The 26,201-nt window shown below is 30.1% G+C and overlaps 3 protein-coding genes across 4 annotated transcripts; all 3 read left to right on the top strand.

Annotated features, from left to right (window-relative positions):
• Positions 1-3,880: 3,880 nt before the first annotated feature.
• On the top strand, positions 3,881-5,219 carry LOC137835807 (large ribosomal subunit protein eL38z/eL38y). The gene is made up of 3 exons (XM_068644491.1): positions 3,881-4,031; positions 4,525-4,708; positions 4,997-5,219. Exons 1-3 carry the CDS (start codon positions 4,029-4,031, stop codon positions 5,017-5,019), a joined length of 210 nt encoding a protein of 69 aa, XP_068500592.1. The 5' UTR covers positions 3,881-4,028; the 3' UTR covers positions 5,020-5,219.
• Positions 5,220-14,605: 9,386 nt separating this feature from the next.
• On the top strand, positions 14,606-19,487 carry LOC137835803 (uncharacterized). 2 transcript variants are annotated; one of them, XM_068644485.1, is made up of 5 exons: positions 14,684-15,673; positions 15,753-16,494; positions 16,718-17,020; positions 17,714-17,805; positions 18,320-19,487. In XM_068644485.1, exons 2-5 carry the CDS (start codon positions 15,952-15,954, stop codon positions 19,185-19,187), a joined length of 1,806 nt encoding a protein of 601 aa, XP_068500586.1. In that variant the 5' UTR covers positions 14,684-15,673; positions 15,753-15,951; the 3' UTR covers positions 19,188-19,487. The 2 variants fall into 2 exon arrangements, with proteins under 2 accessions (XP_068500585.1, XP_068500586.1); XM_068644484.1 differs by having other exon boundaries at positions 14,606-16,494.
• A 3,399-nt stretch (positions 19,488-22,886) lies between these two features.
• LOC137835802 (hydroxyacylglutathione hydrolase 2, mitochondrial-like) lies at positions 22,887-25,799 on the top strand. Its single transcript, XM_068644483.1, has 8 exons — positions 22,887-23,395; positions 23,923-24,105; positions 24,227-24,430; positions 24,552-24,675; positions 24,799-24,899; positions 25,062-25,136; positions 25,233-25,331; positions 25,516-25,799. The coding sequence occupies exons 1-8, from the start codon at positions 23,339-23,341 to the stop codon at positions 25,660-25,662; spliced, it is 990 nt and encodes a 329-aa protein (XP_068500584.1). The 5' UTR covers positions 22,887-23,338; the 3' UTR covers positions 25,663-25,799.
• The last annotated feature ends 402 nt before the right edge of the window (positions 25,800-26,201 follow it).

The raw sequence follows: 26,201 nt of genomic DNA, 5'->3' as shown, positions 1-26,201 counted from the left end.
CATCAACTCAACCATTATTTGAAAAGCACCCTAATATGAATGATGTGTTATTAGTTTATGGAAGATCAATGAGGTGTTTAAAATTGGGAGGTAGAATGAAAAGGAGGAAGAAGAAGAAGAGAGGGGACCCATGAGAGAGCTTGGTGGGTAGCATGAGTGAAGTGATTTGATTTGAATAGCATATTTGCTTTAATCACTCACTCTTCCCATCATGCTTTTTTAGTTTGAATAGGCCAACATTACATAGTGGCAAGCAACTTTTTGGATTTAGATTGGACTTGTTGGTACTATTAGTACTCTTTTATACGTTACTTGCTTATCACACCCTCCCAATAACTTACATTCTTGGTTTCTCTCTCTCGTACTCATGCATATATACATGCACAACATCACAACCAACACAATCTTCTTTTCCTTTTTTCTCACCACTTTTCCTTCTTTAATACACTTCCATGCACTATTTCCATGCACTGTTCAAACACTATACCAAGAACAATAACATCAAAGGAATTAATATGCAGATGCTTCAACACAATCTGGATCCAGGATATAAAGGAAAGAGTGTAAATCTCCTTTTTATTCCCTTTTCCAAAACTTAATCACTAACAAAAACTATAATAAGAGGATTTTAACTGCAAAAAGAAAACTAAGCTAATTTTAAGTGTTTGGTGTTTGTGTAGTAAGTGGATGGGGGAGTTTACAATGTACTAATGCCAGATCCCATTTTCTTCAGTTCAAACTTGGTTGGACAGCAGAAGATTACACATACTAGGGAAGTGTGTGGATGCGAAGAAATCTGAAAACAAAATAATCTTATTATTCTTAAGAATGATAAAGTTGATAGTTATGAGATTTTTACTTTAGTTCAACTTAAGTTGTGATCATGAATTATGTGGAAAGAAAGGTTGACATCTTTTACCTATGTCGAGTGGTGTATGGATCCAAAGCATGTTTGGTTTTTATTAAAAAGAAAAGTTGAAGTTGGGTTTTTTGGAAAAATAAACTAATTGTAAGTGCACCAAAAAGATTAATGAAAATTATAATATTTATTATCAGTTTTAAAATTAATATTCTGGCTTTAAACTGTAAAATTATTTACAAACATTTTACATTTATTTGGTTCTGATATAAAATTATTTATAAACATTTTACGTTTATAAAGAACTCAGCATAATAGAATTACATTAAAATAATACCATATTATGTTATTAAATAAATGCAAATCTATGGGAATTAAATAAATATTCAGTATGATTTATCGTTTGGATAAATCATATATGTTCGAAATAATTATTTGGGCCATCATTCAGTCCATCAACAAGAGTCTCAAAAGGGAGTTGTGTTAATGCACCCCGTAATCTAAAATGTGATTCCCATATAGTTTGAGAATCCAATTTTACTCTTTAAGATTGTATTACGAAATCTACAATTTAAACTATAAATATATATTTTGATTATAAAAAAATTATTAAAAAAACTAATTTTAAAAATAAAAAATATTAATTATTATATTAACTAAATTATATATTATTTTATAAATTAAAAAATTGTTGATATTTAAAATAATTTGTATTATTAATAAAATTTTATAAGATAGTTTTTAAATTGTTATCTAACATTAATTAACAAGATCTTCGCTACTAACTACCTTATATACTTATTTATAAACTACTTTATAATTTTTTACTAATAATAAAAATTACTTTATACACTAATCATATTTTAATTTATAAAATAATATCTAACACTAATCATATTTTAATTTATAAAATAATATCTAACTTACTCAATTAATTATTTTTTTTATTGTGTTAGACTATATATTTCGAAATATTGATGTTTCAAAATACACCATTCATAATACATCATTTTTAAATTTTTCAAAAATGTTTTAATATGTTTTTAGAATCAATTATAAACGCAATTAATTTATTTCAAATAGTATTTTTTGTATTTTAAACACAAATATGTCATTTAAGTTTTTTTAATAACAACCATCTTTACTGATGATAAAAAAATTGTACAATATTAGTTATATCATAATAATTAATGTTGTAAATGGCAATAACACATAGCAAACTATTAAGTAATGAGAAACTTAATTTGGAGATGCGAGATTTCAAACTTACTTAGTTTGTCTTTGAGTTTTTTGACCATCATGGAGTTATTTTTTTTGCTTTTTATCAAAATGGGGTTCGTTTAAAAAAAATTACAAATTTAGGCAAGTCGTGTCAATTAGGCACGACTTCTGCCCTGTCATACTGAAGTCGTGCCAACTTGACACGACTTCTGCCCTATCGTACTGAAGTCGTGCCAACTTGGCACGATTTCTGCCACGTTATAATTTTTTATTTTATTGTTTATATATTGGGTAGTAAGTTATGTAATATTAAAAATTAATTTGATACATAATTTTCTAAAAGTGTTAGTTTTAAGGAACAAAAAATTGGAATAATTTACTTCTAGTTCAACTTTATATTTTTATTTTATATCTTGTAATGAATCTTACTAATTTGTTTAGTTTTAATTAATTTCTTATCATCATTACGTGTTTTGTAAAATCATTACTTCTCAAGTTATTTATTTTGCAAATTCACAACAATAATTCTCTATTTATTTTCCAAATACAATAATTTTTCATTTATCTATTTATTTTCAAATTCAATAACAATTTTCTTCATTTTTTAATTAATCAAATAATCAAGTTATTGTATTACATTACCGTCAAACATGATTCATACACGATTATCCAATTTTTTGTTCCTTAAAACTAACACTTTTAGAAAATTATGTATCAAATTAATTTTTAACATTACATAACTTACTACCCAATATATAAACAATAAAATAAAATAAAAATACGACGTGGTAGAAGTCGTGCCAAGTTGGCACGACTTCAGTACGATAGGGTAGAAGTCGTGTCAAGTTGGCACGACTTCAGTATAACAAGGCAGAAGTCGTGCCTAATTGGGACGATTTGTGTATATGAAGTCGTGCCAAATTGACACGACTTGCCTAAATTTGTAATTTTTTTTAAACGGACCCATTTTGGTATAAAGAAAAAAAAATAACCCCATCATGATAAAAAAAACCTTCTCTTTATGGGAGAACAACTTTAGTTCTCTATCTTCATCCTTTCCTAGTCTACAAGTTACGTGGTAATCGTAATTCAATAATAACAAAGTCATCAAGTAAATCCTACTTGCTTATCCTATTTTATAGGAGTTGGTCAATGGTAACAATAATTTATTTCGCATCTCTTCTAATAGTTATTCTTTATCTTTATCAAACTTTTGTTTGTGACCGAGATCACCTTTGATATTAATCATATATATGTCAATAATAATAAACCATGACTACTTTTATAAAAATTAATAAATACGAATTTTGTATTGTAAAATGTTTTATCAAATCTCAAAACACATTATAAAATAAATATATATATATATATATATACCTTAGGAATTGTTGTACTATGCAATGTATTTTCAAATAAAATAAAAAAATCAGAGCTAACAAAAAACAATAATGAAAAAACTCACATAAACACTTACCTTTTCATTCAAAACGACAGTGCAACGTAGTAGTTGATGATACCAATACATTTTCGACAAGACTCTTGCACTCACGAACATAAGAAGAAAAAGTGGAACGGGTGCAGTGCATGGGGTGCAATGGAGATGGAAGAAGAAGAAGGTAGGTTTAATATAAATATATGTAAGGAGTGTTTTAGTCTTTTCACATGTTCAATGGGTGCAATTTAAATTTATGGTGGTGCAGATTGTATAGTCCATCCCTGAGTTAAACGAGCCATATATCTTTGGGCTTAACCCGGATTAAGTGAGACCCATTTAAGTGAAGGATATGGGTGTCATTTAATTGATACTTCTGGCGGAAATAGGTAGGGAAATTTTTAACCTAGGGTTTGGTTTATAAACCCTAACAAGGTGGATTCTGAATCTCTAGTGTGAGAGCAAAGTCGACGGGCCAAGATCGAGCCTTCGAGGAGGCAATCGTAGAATTTCACTATGGTATTTTTTTCTATTCCGATTATCTTCTTCAATTCTTGTAACATTGTGCAGTATCCTCTCTGTGTGATGGATTTGCATTTTACGAAGTAAAAACAAAGGCATTTACGTTCTCCCTTTTCAATTTCTTAGTAACGATCAGCAACGCTCAATGTGGATTTAGTATATTACTATCTCTAGTATAAAAGTACAATTGTGATTATGAAGCTGTTAAGCCCTTTTGCTTGTGTAATTCTTTCAGCCGTAGAGATTGGAATAATTAGAGATGCCCTTTAATTGGTAAAATGTTTGATTGTATTGCATATCTCAGAGGCATCAGCCCAAGTTAGATGACATTATGTGATCAGTTTAGATGACTAATCTAGTTGTATAAGGCCTTGTTGTTACTGTTTTGTGTAGCTTGTGATGATTTGTAAGTATTGTGAATTTTACTTCGGACTGTTCCTCTGGTTTTCTGTCGTATTTTGGTATGTAATGTGTTTGGTGCTTTGTGCAGCCGAAGCAGATTCATGAGATTAAAGACTTCCTCCTCACCGCTAGGAGGAAGGATGCACGCTCTGTGAAAATCAAGAGGAGCAAAGATGTGGTGAAGTTCAAGGTTCGCTGCTCCAAGTACCTTTACACCCTCTGTGTGTTTGACTCAGAGAAGGCTGATAAGTTGAAGCAATCACTTCCTCCAGGTTTGTTACTCAACTATTTCTGCTGTTATGTTTGATGCTTCTATAGTTCTACATGTCAGTATGTGTATATGTAAACTGGGTGTTCTGTTTTGGGTAAATGGGATATTTATGTTTTTTGGCTTTAGTTGGAATGGTTCTTCAAGATCATTAAAGTAAATGGTAAGATTGTGTTATGGCTAAGAAAATGAAACTAAGTTACATTGCATGTCGCAACTGAGTCTTGTTTTTTTTCTTAATTTTGGATGAAGTGCTTTGTTTAAGTGATGATTTTACATGTATCTTTGGCAGGTTTAAGTGTGCAGGATGTGTGATTCTGACTGCTGTTCATGAAGATCAGGTTTTGCTTTGGATTTTGGGGATTCATATTTAGTAAAACGGCTGGTTTTTATTTTCTTTTTGCCTTTCCTTTTGGGATCATGTTAGTATTATGTTTAAGACGAATCCAACTATGTGGCTAGTTCATTGGACCCTCCTTAATTTGACGTCAAAAAGATTATGAGTCGTTTCTGCATTCTGGTTTTGGGCACCTCACTCTAAAATGGTAGTTATCTGCAAGAAAATTAATAACAGAAACAGCAAGGGAATGATGTGAAAAGATTTAGAACTGTTCTTCTAATTGCCAACTTCTCACCTCGTTGTAAAAGTTGGTCATAATCACGTTTCAAAGAAATGTTTTTAAACAAAGATCAATGGAGTCAAATTTACTTTGATCAAAACTAATGCTACGAAATTCATAATTTTTCAAAATTTGCAGAAACAATTATTTTCTTTTTAAGAACAATTTCAGAAGCTAAATTGGAACATACTCAAAATGCTTTTGTTAAAATTATAGTTTGAGGAACATGGTATAAATCGAGAACACACTAACGACTGAAATTACACCTACTTTAATGAACTAATTTTGGTTTTTTGTTGTATAAACGTGATTATAAACGTGGTATAAACGTGTATAATTTTGGTTTAGGGTGTTGTACTGAAATTTTCTGGAGTAGATTATATCAGTTATGGGCCTTGTTGCATTTTGGGCCGAAGAGCGTTTTTGAAGGAGATTTATTAAGTTTGTGTTCTTGTGTTGATTCTTTTCACACCAATAATAAGCAATTCAAAATTATATTAGTAAAGATATCACAATCTCGTATCTTAGTTTTTAATCAATCGTTCTTGTGGCACTCAATAGTTTTTTGTGGCACCAGATACTTCATAAAATATTAAAAGTATTTTTTATTTTATTAATTTTTTTTAAAATGGTTGATCCCTAAAAACTTCGAATTATAAAATCTATTAGGCTGTCAGATTCTATAATCCCAAACTGAGTTTCTTAAAATAAATACATTCTGAATTATAAAATTTTGAAAGTATTTTGATATTACAAAATTTAAAAAGTATTTTTCAGATTTGGAAATACTTTCAGATTTCTGTATTTCAAAATATAGTTTTTTTAAAAAAAAATATGAATTGTGTAAATAGAAAAAAATAAAATACATTCTAAATTCTCGGGATGTTATTTTTAAGGTCAAAATTTGGGGGTGCCTAAAAAAGTTATGGTGATGCAACAAGAAACAGTCACTTCGGAGTTGTCTGTTCAAAGCTTTTAACGTTTAATAGGTGTCATGAAAAACAAATTTTATTTATTTTAACAAATTTTACTGTGATGTTTATAAATAAGTTTTGTCTATGTACATCTAAAACCAATTGCCATTATTTAAATTTGAAGATCCAGTGGGTCAGAAAAGAAATATCTAGGATGTTGACTTTTAAAATTCTAATTGCAACTACTTATCTTTGGTTCTCTCGTTTTCAGGATCATAGTATGTGGTCTGTGATTCTTTGTATAGCAAACATTATCCACACAGAAGACATGGTCAATTAGTACTGCTTTATGTAAGGAAGCTTTTCAAGTTATTTGAAGAATTTAGTCTTTGTTCAACTAACATTATACATTGAATTTTTCCATCTATTTCTTCAGTTTGATTGGGATAAAGTAAATCAATATGAACTTTCATCGTTGTTGGAGATCCTACATCTATTAGATATTCAGACATCTATTAGAGATTAAGACATTTCATAGTATATAAGTAAAGACAAACCTCACCTTATAAGTTAGTTTTATGAGATTGAATTATGTTTAAAGTTCACTTCTTAATATGGTATCAGTTATTTAAGTTCTATCCTAACGAGAGTTTGTTAGACCTATCGTGTCACCTGCTATCAGTTTGTTATTGGATCACCCATAACATATATTTACACGGCATGAGAGTGTGTGTAGGTACAAACTTCACCTTATAAACCAATTTTATGAGATTGAGTTAGGCTTAAATTACAGTTCTTAATAATCTTTTATTCTTCTATTAGAAGTAGAAAATCACCAATATTGAACGAGAGAAAGATGATGATAAGATATCAATGCATAATGTCTAAATAGTCTTTGAGTCCATCAAATCACCTGATGGTTACTTTACCTTCTCATTTCACCAAAATTGTATCTATATTGCCATTGGCCACCATGCAAGTTTGTTATTGATTGCTTTTGTTTAGGATTTACTATTTAGATTGTTTTTTCCCCATCAGTCATTGTTTTGATACATTGAGGTTTTCGTGTGGTATTTATGATCATCTTTTGACCATACTAGTGTAAGTTTTTTTTGTTATTTGGGGTTGAAGCATTATATTAACAGTATTTGATTATTGGTGTTCTTGACCATTCAACTTTCCACTTTTGTATTAATAATCAGAGTGAAGAATTTTCCACCCCATGTGTTATATGCCACTTTAAACAATACAACATTTTGAGAATACCATTCATGTTGAACATCCAGAGTGAGTTAAGAAGGAAAAAGAAAAATCATCACATGAATTGAACAAGTGGGAAATGGTAAAAGTGGAGGACCACATAAGAGTATTGATACAAATTTATTGTGAATTTTGTAAGAAACAAGGATCTGAATGATATACTAACTATACCTACCGACACTATTCCCATGACGGATTAAATGGTAACAAAAGAAAATAAATGAATTTTTGTCTACACTTAAGTTTAGGGATAAATGTATTTTGGAGTACCGAAAATACTTCGATATGTGTTTCATTTTTCGAACATTCAATAAGTATTTGACAAGTTAAATAAATTTGTAGATGAAAGTTCAGAATGTTAGATAGAGTCACTCTCTTACAACAAGTTAATCTTAATGGATGGACATGTTATGAGACTTGACCCTCTTCTAAAATAGCGTGTTCGTGTCGGACACATATAAAACATGTATCGGTGAAGTGTGCAATTCAAAAAATATTTATTATATTTCTGACAATTATAGTACGGTTTTAACACAATTTTAAAAATGAGAAATACATTAATTTTAAAAAAAATCAAACTTATTGTATAAATTTTTAGTATGATTATAAAAATAAGGAACAAATCATTTTGAACCAACCATGAAAAACAACTTTTTACTCCAAAAAAATTTGAAATATACTTGTGGACATAAATATTTATTATTAATTTATATAATTCATAATTATATATAGATTTGTGTCCTTCTGTCTTACATTTTAGATATTATACGTATCTCTGTGTATGTGTCCGTGTCTGTATCAGTGTCTGTGTCAGTGTTTATGCTACATATTAGACATGTATTGGACTTAAGATAATAAAGGTTCCAAGGCAAAATTATAAATAAAAGAAGCAAGTTAAGAAAAGGTAATAAATGTTGAACCCTAAATGAATATAATTACATCTAACTTGAACATCGTAATATCTTTGTAAGTACCTCCACTTCATCAAACAGGACGAGAGGAGGAGAGACCGAGTTACTGAAAGTTTAAAAAATCTGATAAGAGATATTTAATATTCTAAAAATACTAATACACCACAACAGACATAACCTGAGCATTGGATGAGAAACTTCAAACAGTCATTGAAAGAAGATTATAAGAAAACATTCTTCATTATAGTTTTTCAACTTCACATTGAACAAATGCTAACTATTATTCAAACATACCATTAATAGAATTTAGTGAAGAAGGTTTGAATATGAACTACAATTTTCTTACTTTGAGACTTATATGCATAAGGTAAAATGCACCGTTTTTATGGATCAGAGCCACACTACAGATAAGGACCACACAATTAAGAGTCATCACACCTTACTCATACCTCCTTAAATATTTAACTCCTTCATTGCCCTTTTAAATGTTTTTCATTTACTTTTTTATTATATATTGTAAATCAATTATTTTCTACAAATCAGTTAATAATTACTTACAATAACATTTCAATTATTTATATTATATTTTTAATAAAATATGAAATTAAAATAGTATTATAAAATATAATATAATCATATCATTAATATAAAAGATAAAATAACTCATTTCAATTTACCCTTTTAATATTATATCAGTGAAAACACATGCCCTTAATCATATGTGTCCGTCATAATAATAAAAATATAAAATATTAGAAAAATCAATACAAAAAATAAGTGGTCATAAAATATATATAAATTTTTTTGAAAAATCCTTATTATTAATTGTCATGCAACTTTTTTACAAATAATAAAATAAATTAAGGCATAAAGGTAAAATGGGCTACACTACACATCATTTTTAATTAATGGTTATAAACCTTCATTCAACAATTTTTTTATTATTATCTACAACTCAATTGAAATTGAAAATTTAACCTCATTAAGAACTAAAAAAAAACATTATCTTTTTGTTAAAAAAAATATGTGTGGATATATTAATCACAAAATAGCTTAAATGCACTTCATGTTGCATTAATAACTAGTTATTGGTATAGAGAAGTTGATTATCTTTAATGTAAAGTAACATAAGTGACTAAAATTTAAAAAATAAATATTCTTAAAAATGTTAGGATTGGTTGAGGGAAGACTTCATAAAAATGTGACATAAGTCAAATTGACCCCAAACATTAAGTTCACATTATCTTCCATTTTGTTTGCATCCATTCAAAGCAAAGGTCAGAACAAAAAGACTCATAAAGAGGAAGCATGTTGTGGTTTGGTTCCCACACAAAAATGAAGAAAAAACCATGGGAGGGGTTAAAACTCATTGCATATTATGTTTAATATATGATTTTTTATATTGCAAAATTTTGTAAATAATTTATTTGAAAATAAAAAATATAATTGATAGAAGTGTTTTTTCACTTTTTATTATTATAATAATAAAATAATATTAAATAAATTAAACCTTTAATTTGAAATTATTAATAACAAACAAAATCATTTTATTTTCTTTCATTTAATTTAAATAATTTTACTTTTCATTATAATTTTATTTCTTTATTTTCTTAGCTACTGACTTTCCATAAAAAAACCAAAGCGTTTATAATTATGATTATTCTAATGGTCCAAATTAGTCATCAAGTCAATTTATGAACTATAGTCTTAGTCATTATGAATTTGATGGCAAGAAAAGACTTTAGAAAGATTGCCATTCAAAGAAATCATACATAGAACACAAAATGTTCAATGACACCAAAAGAGGGAGAATGAATATTCATTTTATATATGATAATATTTTTTTATGTGTGAAAAGTTATTATATATATATATGAGAGAGAAATCAACTTATACTATTATATGTTTTTTATTAAATATTATATTATTTAATATTTTAATTTTTAATTAAATTATTTTTTAAAACTTATATATATATATATATATAATATTAAAACATGAATATTTCATCATTTTCTTGTTTACTAATGTTTAATTTTTTAACAAATTTAATATGAAAAATGATGATCATGTTGATGGAGATCTCACATTGACTAGAGATGAGAACAATTTATTGTATATAAGTGAGTGCAAACCTCAACCTCATGAGCCGGTTTTATGGAGTTTAGTTAAGCTTAAAGTCCACTTTCGTAATATGGTATCAGAGCCATTTTGATCCTATCCTAGACTAGAGATGAGGACAACTCATTGTATATAAGTGGATGCAAACCTCAATCTCATGAGCCGTTTTTATGGACTTGAGTTAAGCTTAAAGTCTACATGTGAAATTATAACTTAATTATTTAATTAATAATTTTATTATTATTTAAAGATAGTAAAAATATAATATTTAGTAGAAGTTGTATCAAATTTTATATATATATAAACATATTTGTTGACATGAAAGGAAATATTTGTGTTGGTTGGAGGTTATTGATGAGATGGATTTGGAGAAGCATTGATCCTTTATGGGACCTCCATTAATAATTTTCTTCCTTCATCCACTCTTCATGCCTTCTAACTTAAAACTTGTTACTTTACCTTTAATTAACTTTCACAGCAACTAATTACGCCAACTACTTTCATATCATTCCTTATTTTATAAATTTGGTGCATAAATTGATTTCACAAAATATATTTTTTTTTATTAAAAACTTTCATGTTAGACATCACTGTGCTACTTGAATCACACAATAATTAATTCATTAGGTAATCAATCATACTAAAATAAACCAAAATTTAATCTTTATAACTCTAATTCTTTTATATATAAGGATGACAAGAAGATACATACTAATTATGGTTTCCAAAATGAAAATTTATTTATTTTTTAATTTTTATCTTTAAAACACTATGAAATTTGTTTTATTGATAATGGTGTATTTATACTTGATTTTGTATTATTTTAAATACTAATTAAATCATTTTCTAACAAAAGAATACAAAAAAAAAAAGTATGATATCAAAATTTAATGTAAAAATAACACATTTTTTATTACACCAATTGAATACTTGAAAGTGATATAAATCTCATATCACGTAAATAAATAATAATGAAAATATTAAAATAACATAAATTAACAAACACAATAATGAAAATAGAATAGATATGTAAATAATTTAAAATATAAAATATTATCTATAATGATACTTGTACCAAGACAGAAGAAATCTTCCATTAAAAATGTCAAAAGTTCAAAGAATATGCACCTTTCTTGCTAATCTAATTCTTTTTTCTTTCTTCATGTGTTAACTTAATCAATCAAATATATTCTCACCCAATCTTAACTTATATAACAAGGAATCACTAGTTCAAAATTAAAATCCCTTAATCTACCCAAAAAATATGAACTTAATTTTTAAAAATTACAAATGATTTTGTATTTTTATTAAGTAACATAGGGGACAGAAAAGTTGTAAGGAAAATAAAAGAGAACAGTATTATTAATAAACTAAAAAATATTTTAATATTATTATTATATGTATAAAACGATAAAAAAATATATCATCAAAATCATTATATTTAATTATACATTGTAATACTAATTATTTTGATCCTCTCTCTATATATACTTTTTAAGTTTTTTCATTGACACATATATAAAAAAAAAAAAAAATTATAGCTAAATGACTAGAAATGTGTACTTGTCCTGCTTCATTTTATTTGTTATTTTAGCAGATAATATCTATTTTAAAATATTAATAAAATAGTTAAATATTTATTATATATGTTTAGTATTCATTGTATAGTTAAGAAAGTGCAGAAAACAAGTAAAAATGTAATTAGTATGGAAGGATATAAAAAAATATATTTGCATAATAGTTTTATAAAATGGAAAATTTTAATGGCATTTCTGAATTCCTGAACAATAATGTGGACGAATGTTTTTTCCCTCATTGTTAAATCAGAATAAAAAAGTGTCAACACGTTGATATTCAACTCCAATAATAATAGTCAAATATTAAAGAAATATAAACTAATGCATGAAATCTGAGTACCTTAAAATTCAATACAATAATTAGAATTAAAAAATAAATGTCATTTTCTCAAATAAAAAAAAGTATTGTAGTTTTATTTATGTTATAATAATATCAACTATACATGCATACGCATAATAATAATATTAAAATATGATCTTTTGACTTTAACAAAAAACCCACCCCTGTTTCCAAATATTCTTCTGTCAAATGTATTATAATTATTTTAGGTTTGCAATGAAAAATTTATATTTTTAATTAATATTTCACCTTAATTACTTATTAAATTGCTGGATTATTGGTCAACGGTTGTATATAATGTCATTCACGTGTTAGGTGTTAATAATGTCACAGGAATGTACATAACAAACGACAGTGTTTTATATCTAAAAAATTGTAAATATAAATGCAAGGATATACTTAACATTTGTAGTTCTTCAATAAAATGCAATTTATGAAAAAGGTATAAAATATATCCGCATTTAATAATTATCAAATACAAAATAGTATGAAAAAGGTGTAAAAGTTATTTGTATTTAGTTATAGATACAATAGATTGTTAAATATATTATTCTGATGTAATATATTGTTCTGAAGTATTGTTTGTTTTAAAAGTTGAGTTGTTTCTTTAAAATGTATTTTGGTGAGTTGAAAGAAAAATGAGTATATAAATTGTATTTAATTTTGACTCTCGAACAATGTGCAACTATATAAAACGTATCAAAATATATATATATATATTTCGTTTTTATACAAAATTAAAAATTGTTATTTTTTTCTAATTCAAATTTTAGATTTCTTAAGTATATGTAATAAAAAAATTATTAAAATAAATTGTAATGTTTTTTTAAATAATAAACAAATTTTCAATGTAAATATATTAAAATATTATAAGATACACATAAAAGATAAATTAACCTGAAATATTTTAGTTTGCATCACATAATTTTTTTTGACAAAAAGACTAAATAATTTTTTTATTAAAAAATCTAAAATTTGGATTGGTGACGAAAATCAATTTTATGTATTTAAACCTTATTTATTTTAAAATGTTTTGTTTTAATTTAGATAAAATATTAATTACTCTATCCTAAATACATAACGTTAGAAAAAATATTATTGAAATCTACATTCAACATTTGAAATATCTACAGATTCGAGACTTTCATGTAATCTTTTTTTTCTAAATTTGCATTTAGAAGTGCATCTTTATCAACTCACTAATTAATTATACAAATAAAGTATAATCAAAATCGATGCTAGAGCAGTTTATTCCATCCAAATTTGTTAAAAATTTAAACAAACAATTATTGAGCTAATTAAAATTTCGATTTATACATCTGCATTAAAAGAAAATGTATAAACAATTAAAGATTTAAAGATAAAACTTAAAATTATTTTAAATGTTATTATTATTTTCTAAGACAGTAACATTCTTACTTATATGAAACATTGGATATAAACACAATGAGATTAGAAAATGAAATAAAATAAAAAATAAAATAAAAAATGTGTGTGTTTGCATTAATAGTGTTGTGAGGCGTATTATGTTGGTAGCCGACAAGCCATTACCTTGGTCCTAAGATTAACGCTGCCTCCCACATGCACCCATTTCCAATCACTCCTAACCTAAATGTTTTATTTTCCCCAATGCCTAATTAAAAAATGCCTAATTTTATTTTATTAAAAATTAAATAAGTTGTAACTTTATTATGTATTAGATAAAAATAACTGAAATCGTGTATAAATAATTTGAATTATTTTTATATGTTCTATCTCATACATGATTTCAATGTAATATTTTAATTAAATTTGTTTTATTATAATTCGACTTTAACTTCAAATTTTATAAATACTGAAATAATTTTTGTTGAACACGACTTCTCTATATAAAGTCATCTTTGCAAACACAACTTATTCAATCTGTCATTACTCAATCGAGATGAAAATAACTGAAATAGTGCATGAGTGACATAATTTTAGGTTTAAGTATCATTTCTCATTAAATCTAAGTATTTTCATCTCATTAAATCGTATTACTTATACACAATTTTAATGTAATTTTTTTTATTAAAGTTATCTTAACATTATAAATATGGACATTATTTTTATTTTTTCAAATAAAATGATGCTTTGGAGACACAACTAACTAAATCTCATAATGATTTGTTTTTCACTTGAATAGTTATGAAACAAAATGACATGATTTTGATGCAAAAAAAACCACCTTAAAGCTTTCACACAAAAGAAGAAAAACAAAGAAAGCATTCCTTGGTTAGATGTTGAGATAATTATAAGAAAAAGAAATGATGGTGAAAGAAAAGAAAATGAGAAATTTAGGCCATAGGTAGTTAGCAAGGAGAATGCCCTTTTGTCCCTGATAGAAGTAGTTAGAAGGTTTGGAGTGAGTGGGTTGGGTAGAGAAAGCTCTAGCAGGCACAGTGGTGGCTCAGAAGTAGAATCTCTTGAATTGAATCCAAGCAAAAACAAAGGAAAAAGAGCGTTTTGTGTGAGTTGAAGACCATGTGTTTGTTTGTCAGACGCTGACACCTCTTTGCGTATCAATCATGCAATGCAATAACCCTGCCGCCAATTATACCTCTTCTCTTCACTCTTTTCTCTCTACTTTTCATACCCTTTTTCTTTCTCCTTCTCAAAATATTTTCTTTTCTTTTTCTCCCACATAATTTCTGGTAATTCCACCAAATATTTGGCGCAGGTTGTTGTTTGTAATGTTCTGTTCTGTACACCTACCTGTAGCGGTAGACTACAACAAACAAATTCCATCCCTTTATTTTATATTTTCATTTCTATTGGTCATTCGATATTAATTACGTTCCTGTTTAGTGATACTGTCATATTCGTTGTTTTTTGTTCTAAAATTTGCTACCTAAACTGGGCTATCCAAATCTGATTTTTTTCTTAATCTGAAAACTCTCTGTCCTTTTTGGTTAACCTATGAGTTAGCCTATATTTGTTAAAAGAAAATCAACTCCCGGGGTTAAAATTTGTAGTTTTGTGCCTGAGTTTGTTTGAATCGAGAGAAAGAAGAGGGTTTGGTCTTGTTGGGGATGCATATTGAGGGTGGTGGAGGAAACAATGGCGAATCTGGTTCCGGGGGTGCTTCTGAAGCTTCTGCAGCACATGAACACGGATGTGAAGGTTGGTGGTGAGCACAGGTCTTCGCTGCTGCAGGTTGTGAGCATTGTTCCGGCACTTGCAGGGGGCGAACTTTTCCCAAATCAAGGTTTTTACCTCAAAGTCTCTGATTCATCTCATGCTACTTATGTTTCTCTCCCTGATGAACATGATGATCTCATTCTCAGTGATAAGATTCAGTTGGGTCAGTTTGTGTTTGTTGATCGTTTGGAGGGTGCTTCTCCTGTCCCCATTCTGAGAGGGGTTAGGCCTGTTCCTGGGAGACACCCTTGTGTTGGAACCCCTGAGGATATTGTTGCAACTCATTCCCTTGCTTTCCTTGACAATGATAAGGACAAGAATGGGGTTTCTTCTGGTGTTTCTGACATGGATAGATCGAAGTCTCCGAGGAAAGTTTATAGTGGTGGGGTTGGAGAGAGGGAGAGGAGAGAGAGAGTGAGATCAAATGGTGTTGGTGGGAGTGGTAAGGAGGAAGTACAATCCAACAAGACTAGTGCTGTTTTTGGTAGGGGCAAATCTCAGCCTCAGCCAGTGAAGCCTCCACTCAAGATTGAGGTGAAGAAGGAGTCCTTGACTAGATTGAGGTCTACCAATTCGCGCTCCATTCCTTCGTCCCCAAGTAGCTGCTACTCGTTGCCGATCTCATTTGAGAAATTTTCCAATGGGGTCAGGCAACACCAGACTAAGGTTGGGGCTAAGGTGGGAGTGGTGGAGACAGGAAAGTTGGTTCGTGGAGTTAGTAGTCCTGCTGCAAAGAAAATTGCGAATCCGATTAGAAATTTGGTGCAGGGAATTGAGCTGGGAACAAAGGCTCTGCGGAAGAGCTGGGAAGGGAGTATGGAGGTCAAGACTAGAGAGTCCTCCAAAACCAGGGTTGCATCCAAGTTTGATCCTAAGCCTGAACTAAGTGTGAGTTGCCATTTCTTCTTTTCAGAAACTCTTAATGTGAAATGCCTAGGCTTGTTGGAGTAATTGTCCTTTTTTATTGTTTTCCTTTCGAAATTTTATGCGGAATAATCTGCTATTAAGCTTAGTCAGTGTCAGTATGAGAGACTTGGATTTCATTACCTCCATGGATTGAGTCAATTAAATGACTACATATATTTTTTCCCTTAATTTTATGTTCTACCAGACTCCTTGGAGGAGAAGCATTTCAAACGAAAAAGGACCATCTAAAGAGGAGGGGAAGATCAAAGCACCAACAAAACCCGCTAAGGAACAACACAAGACTCAAACGTCTACAAAGAAGGCTAATGCTAATGGAACTACAGCAGAACCAGAAAAGTCGAGCAAGCAAAGAACTTCCATTGGAAAGAAAGCAGAAGTTTCTAACCTCCCTGGAAATTTGGTCAAAGTTTCTCTAAGTAATAGAAAAGTGACAGATGTGACTGTTCAATGGTCTTCACTCCCCTCATCTATTTCAAAACTTGGAAGGGTATATCTATTAAGAACTCCTTTACTTTCACACTGTACTTCTTTGGTTCTTGGCTGTCAAAGCATATATTGTCCACTGACAGTTGCAATAGAAAAGAGGAAGGAAGGCAAAGGTGTTTTGAAAATATTGTCTCCTGAATAAAAACAACTCAAAATAAGTATAATGTATACCATATAATAAGTGTGCTGTAGGTATAATGTTGGATCATGTGATTGTTCCAAATATATATCATTACTCACTGGATACTGTTACGATGCTAACTAATGAGTGGTGGACTTCTTTGAAATAGTCTTAGAATTAGTTGTGCTGAAGTAAAGGAGATAATGGGATGCCCACGTTTCCATTTACAGTTATTAGGCCACGTTTTCATTTAGTTAGCATTTACAGTTATTAGAAGTAGTTTACGTTTTCCCTTTAAATTGTAATGTTTGCTTTCAGAAAGATATATGACAAAATTGCCTCAATCTCTCTTGTTTCTTCTCCTTCATCTTTTTTTCTTAATTTCCTTTGGCCAGTGGTTCAGCCGTAGACCACCTAACAGATACATTATGCAGAATATTATATGACCTTACTTTATCTTCTGCTCAGATGAGAAATTCTTTAACCATATTGTTTCGTTTTTTATAAACTGGTGTGCAAAAGCATTACTAACCATATTGTTCCATTCCTATTCTCTGTTCACATTTGTTACAGGAAGTAATGATGCAGAGAGATGCAGCACAGATAGCAGCAACTGAGGCTATGCAAGAGGCTGCTGCTGCAGAGAGTTTACTGCAATGTCTAAGGTGTGAATATACCTGTATTTTCTCCATTACACATTTACGTTTAAGGGTAAAAATAAGACGTGGGTAAGTGAAGTGTATTTGAACTGACTTGTAAACCACATGTGGAGAATGTGACATTTTTAAATCAAAATCAGCCAAAGCTAACAAACTCCAAATCACATTCAGGATACTTTAATTTGCTCTCTAACTATTATGTGAGGCAGAGATTTCTTGGACACTTCTGAAAATATTTAGACAAAAAGAAAAGAAAGTGTGCACGAATGCAATCCATGTGAAATGCTATCAGCAGAACTGGTTTGTTGCTTGATTTAAGGGATAAATTTGATAGACATATGATGTACACGTTTCACATTTTTAATGATGACTTTGTCATTTACCATGGTGAGATGCTGAATATATAGAGGACTTCAGGTTTATGCATAAATATATTTAATCCATATGAGGGACTATTATGTCAAAATGTTCTAATTCCTACCAAGTTGTTGCTGACGTTTGTTTGTGATGTTTCTGGCAGAACATATTCAGAGCTAACTAATTCTGCTAAGGAACAGAACCCACAGCCAGCAGTAGAGCAGTTTTTAACTCTTCATGCTAGCTTGAGTAGTACCCGGATAATATCTGAATCCTTATCAAAACCCATTCCAGATTGTTCATCTCCAGATTATGAAAAGGGTACAGCGGAAGAAGTACTAAAAGTAAAATCAGACAGACAAAAACAAGCGGCTTCCTGGGTCCAGGCAGCCTTGACCACCAATCTGTCATCCTTTGCTGTTTTTACAAGAGAATCTCAAACATCCAGGCCTCCAGCTTCAAGCAGCTCTCAAAATCAAAAGAATGTCGTGGGAAGTCAACCCATGTTAGTTCTACACAATTCAAGTGAAGATGCTTCATCAAAAGTTCCTGCAAAGACCCGTCTGACAGCTAATTCTAAGCATGCCTCACAAGGAACTCTTCGCAAACCGGGTGATGGGTTATTAAATGGGCAGAAGCAGCTAGTCCAACCACCCCCTGAATGGGTTAGAGGAAATAGCCTCAATGAGGTAGCTAATTTGGTCGAAATGTTGCAGTTACAATCCCGAGACTGGTTTTTGGGATTTGTTGAGAGATTCTTAGACAGTGATGGGGACACTACCTTGTCAGGTAATGACCAAATAGCAGGAATGCTCACTCAACTAAAAAGTGTTAATGACTGGTTAGATGAGATAATTTCGAGGAAGGATGAGGGAGAATCATGCCAGATATCAGCAGAGACAATTGATCGGTTGAGGAAGAAAATATATGAGTATCTTCTTACACATGTCGAGTCTGCTGCTGCTGCACTCAGTGGTGGATCACAATCGGCACCTCAGATCCAAACAACACAGATTAAAGCTAAAAGATGAAGGAGTACATAGCTTAGCTTAACTATGCATAAGTAGTAGGGATGAGTGGGTGTAAACCTGGTCACTAAAAGCTGTCCGAGGTCCCCTTTAAATTTCACTTATTTTTTGTCCCCTCTTTCGTCTGTTTGTACATAAATCCTACATGGGGTTTGAGGTATAGATGGAATATAATTTTTACTAGGGGAGATAGAAAACATGATTTGTGAGGATACACTTTTCTTTCATTTTTCTGAATATTGTTCAGGTGAAATTATACAAATTGAAACAGTGGAAGATATAAGCTGACTTGATCTTTTCTAATGCCCTTCCTTGAGTTCTTGCATATCTAAAATCATGCAGGTGTCAATCAAATCACAGTTTCCCAGTAACCATTAAGCATATCCAACCATGGATGAAATTTTCATGAAGGGAATTAAGTACCAGTCTTCTGGATAAAATCATAATAGCAGCAATGAGGCATAAAACTGTGATCTAGTTAAGGATTACAAAGACGAATGAATTGTATGTAGCAAAACAATTAACAAGGCGTTTATAAAGAATAAATTTTATATTAAACTAGTCGATGTGGGACATCCTTGAAAATAAAATTCCATAGCCCCTTAAGTTGTGTGTACATTGCACAGGACAAGTTGTGGACAATAAAGCATAATTTCTTAAAATAAACTTTGGTTATATTATATGATTTATAGAAGGTTAAAGTCAAAGAAGATAAAAATGCATGAATCTGATTTTTGCAAGAGAATAACAACATGGGAAATTGGAAGTTTATTTGGCTGACTTGAACTTGTTATGGGCAAATTCAGAGCATATTTTGCACATCGTGGATGGTTGTTTGTTGTTGATGACTCTGATAAACTAATTAACACGCAGGAGATTTCTCAACTTGAATTATTATTTTTGCTTAACGAAACTTTGGAAGAGAAAAAACAAACAATAATTTAACTCTAATAGTTACTAATATCCTTTAATTTCAAAACAAACATTATTAACGGAAACATTTCTGTAGATTTGTTAGGTAAGTCAAATTTCACTGAGTTAATTAATTAAATTGAAAAATTGTTTAATCAATATCGAGTTGAAATTTCATTTACAAGACAAATTCATGAAATTCTTTAGATGATAAACTCGACACAATTAATTAAGAACATTAGCCTTTGCTCTTTCCATGGAATTTATTAATTGGATTTTCAATTACTGGACAAATTATGCTTAGCTACAAAATTTAACAGAATAAACTGATGCCCATACAAACCAAAATAATCAATTTTAATCCTCTATCAAGTTTTAACCGTTAATTTAAGTTTGTTTTCTACTAAAAGTACATTAACTCAAGTCATTTTTTTATGTAGTCAAAGTATATTAACTCAAATCATTGAAAAAAATTAAAGCACTACTAAATTGATTCACTTTTAATAAATCAAAACTTTCAAATAAGTCTTAATCTCTTTACATTCAATTCTATCAAGTTTCAATTGTATCTTTTATATTCTTTTTGTTCATATCATATATTTATTTAGTTGTTGATTTTCAATTAGATTATTCAAACCCAAAGTTGTATTAAAATTAATACAACAATCAAATTCAAAACAAAAATTATAACTTTAAAAGGATAAAATTATAGTCTTAATTCTCTACATACTATAATTATTAATAGTAATAAAATGAAATTATCATACAAAATAACTATTAGATAAAAAAAAATTAATTTCCATTGATATAATTTTTTTAAAAAAAATGATGGTTCATATGCTTGGCACACCCAGTTGATTATGGGCCGAAGGTGCAGGCAACCCGTTATCCCTCCACTGCCAAGAGTGGAAGGTTGTCGCTGCTCTGTGAAACCAGCCTCACGCATTACCCTTCGATTTAGGATCAAAGAAATCCAAGCTTTCGCCCAAATTCCATTGACCAAATACTGGCTTGAAGTGGGCAGGCAGCATAGAGCAACCCCCAGTCCAACTGAGCGTAGCCATGACTAAGTTCAATCACCCTTACGCCATCACATGAGTTACAAGCTATCGCAACTTAGCTCGGCGAACTCACTTAAAGAATACGTGTTTATATAGAATGAATTTTAGAAGAAACTAGTCGATGTGGGACATATTCTTTTCATGACGAATTACTATGACTTACATGATCTCAGACAAATAGTGCGTCATCCTTGAAAATAAAACTCCAAACCCACTTAAATTGTATGTACACCAATATCAAATTCAATTACAGCCCGCTGATTATTTCACAAACAAAAACTACGTAGTTTGGATACTGCCACCCTCTAAACAAACAATTAATTACTCATTCACAATTTATGCTGTTATTCCTTATTCTCAACAAATGTTTATTAAATTCCAAAATTTTAATATATTTTTTGAAAATTTATTAGATGGGATAAATTTCCATTGTATTTTTATTGATAAAATTATATTGTTTGGATTCTGTGTTATGAATGAAACATAAATGAAGGGATGTGTTTATTCCTTCACCCCGCTTACGAAAAGAGTGGTGGGTAGTGTGACACGTGTGCCATGGTTTCATTCTCCAAATCCACTCACAATGTCAACTCATACAAAATTTAAGTCACAATTGGTATTTTAAAAAAAAGGAAATCATCTCTAAAGCAGCTATACTCTTAAATTTAAATTTAAGATATACATCTTATAAGAAATTTTCTATTGAACATGTGTGGTATGATAAATATTATAAAAATAAATTATAAGAATAATTTTTTAGATTGTGAAAAATTGAAGTGCATATAAAACTTATAAAATATGAGTTTCAAAATTTTGTACTATTAAAGTAAAACTACGAAGATCTTAGCGAGATCACTTAAAATAAGATAAAACTTTGTAAAAGAATATTAAGAGCGTGTATTATTAGAAATATCACCATTGGAATGGTTTGAAAACAAATTTTAAAAATATCTCCTTAAAACTAGATTTAAAATCTCTATAAACAAAGTGACTATAGATAATATAAGGGACTGAAGGTACAATTATTGATATGTGGGTTGTCTTCCTACTCTTCGTTTCAAGTTTCTTCTTTTAATTATTGTGTTTGATCAAAATTGACCTGAAAAAAGTACTCAGACAATCAAGTAAGTACCTAGATTAAGAGTATATAGTGAAAGATGATTAAAGTGTACCTTAGAGTTTATTTATAATGGTTAGTCATTGACCATTTATTGTAATGAGCCGAATCTATCAAACATTAGTATTAAATGATATCTAGCATGATCTCTGATTTATAAAAAGATATATTGGTATATTGAGCATCTATAATGTATATTAATGCTGTTAGTCAGTCATCATTGAAACCAAGTGACATATCATGTCTTTTAGGATTTATACATTATCTTCTTATGATAAAACAACATGAGTAAAAATGGTTCAAAACTTTATCTACTATATGTTTTTACCAATTTTATCTTTTTAACTAATTTTTGAATATATGACTCGTTTACAATTTTATCTTGTTACAATATGTTTTGGTAATTATTTTTCCTTTTGTAATAATTTAGTTTATTATTGTGCTTTCGTTGTTAACACATTCTTTAGAATTAATAAATTAAAAAAAATAGTTTGAAACCTTAATAAATAATCAAGAAACAAATTAAAAAATCGATTTTTAATTTCATGAAATGTAGAAACCAAAGGGGTGAATGAGAGACTTCATAATCCAAAAGCGACAGCCCTAATGATGTTTTCTTTGGTTTGGTTGGTATTGGAATTATTGATTTTGTTTTTACCCTTTGCAAGGAAGGAAAAATGTTGATCACATAAAGTAGAAAGGGGAAAAAGGGGGTTGAAACAATGGAATTGGGAAAATTGGAGAGGATTAGGGAAGGTGAGAATAGGTATCAACGTGGCATGCATTAAGAAATGGTGTGTGGTGGTGTGATGCACAAATAAACTTGATTAATATCTATATGTCTTGGTGTTTAGGGTACCATGGCATTGGATTGTTTTGCCACCTCAGAAAAAAATGAGTGAAAGTGAATAATGAGGAACATGAAGAAGGGGTGGTGGTGGAGGACACGGTGGTGCTAAGAGAAAGAGAGAAAAGCAACTTCCTTTTCAACCAAATAGTGCCAACGCACACTCTTAACTCTTTCCCTTTTCAACCATAACTACGCCACACCATACCATACATAGATGCACCAGATTCTCTCCAAGACTTCATCTGCTATGGCCACTTTTCCTTGTTCCAGGGTTTGTGTTTCTCTCTCTCTCTTCCCCCTCTTCTCTCCTTTCTTTTTGGGTCTTTGATTTCGTTTCAGGGCATAATTATCTTCTCAAATTTGGGTTTTTTTTTTATCTGTTAGAGTTTCGGAGGAAACGAGGGAAAAAAAAAAACAGCGTCCGATGATGTTTTTGATTTCTTGTCTAAAAAACTAAACCAAACATTTTTCGTGGCCAACGTTGTGTGTGTGTTTCTTCCGGCATTCAATGAATGATAAGAAGGTATTTTGCTTTTGATTTTGATTGCTGAAACAAATTGTTTGATTCGGTGTGTTATCCGTCTCTATTTCTGGGATTTGGAAGTAATTGAGTTTGGTATATTTTGTAATATAATTCTGGAGTTGGTTGCGTTTATGTGTATTTTCTGTTTCTTTGCTTATTGTTCTGTGATTATAACCCATCTTCCAAGGTGTGTGTCTGTGTTTTTCATGATACTTTGGGGAAAAGGTTGCTATTGAATGTTTGTTGATGGAATTTGATTATTCTGTGTTTCTTAGGTGAGAAGTGGGTTATGCGTGTGGCCAAATGTTAGACAACTTTGCTTTAGAAAAGGCATTCTGTATGGATTTATGCGATTGTTTTCTACACCATTGAAAACTCTGCGTGGAGCAAGTCGCACGCTGAGGGTGGCTCAATTTTGCAGTGTTGCCAATATGTCTTCCTCGTTGCAGATTGAATTGGTGAGAGGTCTCTTGTTCATCTTTTTCAGTTGACATGGTGCTGTTGGATTGGTTATTACGATAAGCTTTCTGAAGAAATATGCTGAAAGCTTAAATTTGTTGTGTTAAAAAAATTTGTAAGGTACCTTGCCTGAAGGACAATTATGCGTATCTTTTACATGATGTGGATACGGGTACGGTTGGTGTTGTTGATCCTTCTGAAGCTGTGCCTGTCATAGATGTCCTGAGCAGGAAAAATCGAAATTTAACATACATACTCAACACTCACCATCATCATGATCACACTGGTGGAAATGTAGAATTGAAAGCAAGATATGGGGCAAAGGTATTTTCTGTGACATTTTATGCAGAGTTATTATACTTTCTGTTAATAATCTGTGTACTTTTTATGTGCTTACTGGCTACTACTTTGCATAGATGTTAACACTTACCATGCTGCAATGCAGGTGATTGGTTCAGGAACTGACAAGGAAAGGATTCCTGGCATTGATATCCATTTGAATGATGGTGATAAGTGGATGTTTGCTGGCCATGAGGTGCGTGTAATGGACACACCTGGTCACACCCGAGGTCACATTCATGCCCTATTTCCATTCTTGATTCTTCTTAATGGTGAAAAGTGTAAAAAAAAATATCAGTTTTCTCTTGTGTAACTCATTTTTTTCTAATTTTGTTAATTGATTTATACTGCAGGCCATATAAGCTTCTATTTTCCTGGATCTGGGGCAATTTTTACAGGAGACACTTTGTTCAGCTTATCATGTGGCAAGCTGTTTGAAGGAAGCCCTAAGGAGGTTAGTTAAAGTGCACTTCTCCATATCTTAAATGGTGGATCTGGTCGGACACACGTATCGGACACTGACATTATGATACTTGTATAACGGTGAAGTGTCAAATTCAAAAAATATTTTTTGGATTAAGATCTTCAGTTGTTGACAATTTGATCCATGTTGCAGATGATGTCTTCTCTTAAAAAGATCATGTCCCTGCCAGATGATACAAATATATACTGTGGACACGAGTATACATTGGTGAGTTACACTTACTCTTGTCCTTTATGTTCTTTGCTTCCTTTTCTTAGCCTAAGTGCTGTGAAATTGACTTTGGTACTACTTTGGTGTTGGCAGAACAATACAAAGTTTGCATTGTCCATCGAACCTGAAAACAAAGAACTTCAATCCTATGCTGCTCATGTAGCTTACCTTCGAAGTAAAGGCTTGCCCACAGTAAGTTTCACAATTGCACTTCCTCTTATCAATCTAAAACTAAAACAAAATAAGTTTTTTCCTAAGTTAGAAACTCTAAAATTCTCAGTTTTTTCTGTAAATGTTTTTGTATAAATCTGTCCAAAATCCAAATTGTAAATCATTGTTTGAATCCAAAATGAATAAGTAGTTTTTGTTTGTTCAGATTCCCACCACACTGAAGGTGGAAAAGGCTTGTAATCCATTCCTGCGTACATCCAGTGGTGCAATCAGGCAATCATTAAATATTGCAACCACAGCAAATGATGCAGAAGCTCTTGCTGTCATCCGGCAAACAAAGGATAATTTTTAGATTTATTTATTTATTTATATTTTATTATTCTGAAAACACTTGTTCTGTATAGGGTTAGAGTATGAATCCATCTTTGGAATAATATATGCTTAATGCTATGTTCTCAATATGATTTCAGAATTTTGTTCTTGAGTTCATTTGGGAGTTCTGTAGTTGGTGCCTGAGAAAATAGTTTTGCTATTTTGAGGTGTAATTGAATTGAGGCATGTTCAATCAAGATAAAGTTGCTTTTGTGGTGACTTTATGTTCAAATTGAAAATTGAATATCTATTTTTATTAGAATAAACATATACTACAGTTGTTAAAAAATTCAAATTCATTAAATATTTGAATAAAAAATTGTAATCATATTGGTGGACTGATTTTAATTGAATAACTATTTAGAATTCAAATAATTATCCACAATAAAAGAATTTACCTACAACAAAATTAAAACAATATTTTTTTTGTAATTATTTTTAATAATTTAATAGTATAATTTTATTTTAATAATAATAATAATCTTTCTGTTAAAAAAAGTTGGATAATATTTAGGTTAT

Source organism: Phaseolus vulgaris, chromosome 5 (genome assembly GCF_000499845.2).
Source record: "Phaseolus vulgaris cultivar G19833 chromosome 5, P. vulgaris v2.0, whole genome shotgun sequence".
Lineage (NCBI taxonomy): Eukaryota > Viridiplantae > Streptophyta > Magnoliopsida > Fabales > Fabaceae > Phaseolus > Phaseolus vulgaris.
The sequence above is the reverse complement of the archived record's forward strand: the minus strand, read 5'-3'. Positions and strand labels throughout refer to the sequence as shown.

Coding starts and splice junctions, on each gene's coding strand:
- LOC137835807 (XM_068644491.1), top strand. Junction 4,709..4,996: donor GAAGCAATCACTTCCTCCAG/GTTTGTTACTCA, acceptor TATCTTTGGCAG/GTTTAAGTGTGCAGGATGTG.
- LOC137835803 (XM_068644484.1), top strand. CDS start 15,526: ATGGCGAATCTGGTTCCGGGGGTGCTTCTGAAGCTTCTGCAGCACATG. Junction 16,495..16,717: donor ATCCTAAGCCTGAACTAAGT/GTGAGTTGCCAT, acceptor ATGTTCTACCAG/ACTCCTTGGAGGAGAAGCAT. Junction 17,021..17,713: donor CTATTTCAAAACTTGGAAGG/GTATATCTATTA, acceptor CATTTGTTACAG/GAAGTAATGATGCAGAGAGA.
- LOC137835802 (XM_068644483.1), top strand. CDS start 23,339: ATGCACCAGATTCTCTCCAAGACTTCATCTGCTATGGCCACTTTTCCT. Junction 24,106..24,226: donor CCTCGTTGCAGATTGAATTG/GTGAGAGGTCTC, acceptor AAAATTTGTAAG/GTACCTTGCCTGAAGGACAA. Junction 25,332..25,515: donor GAAGTAAAGGCTTGCCCACA/GTAAGTTTCACA, acceptor TTGTTTGTTCAG/ATTCCCACCACACTGAAGGT.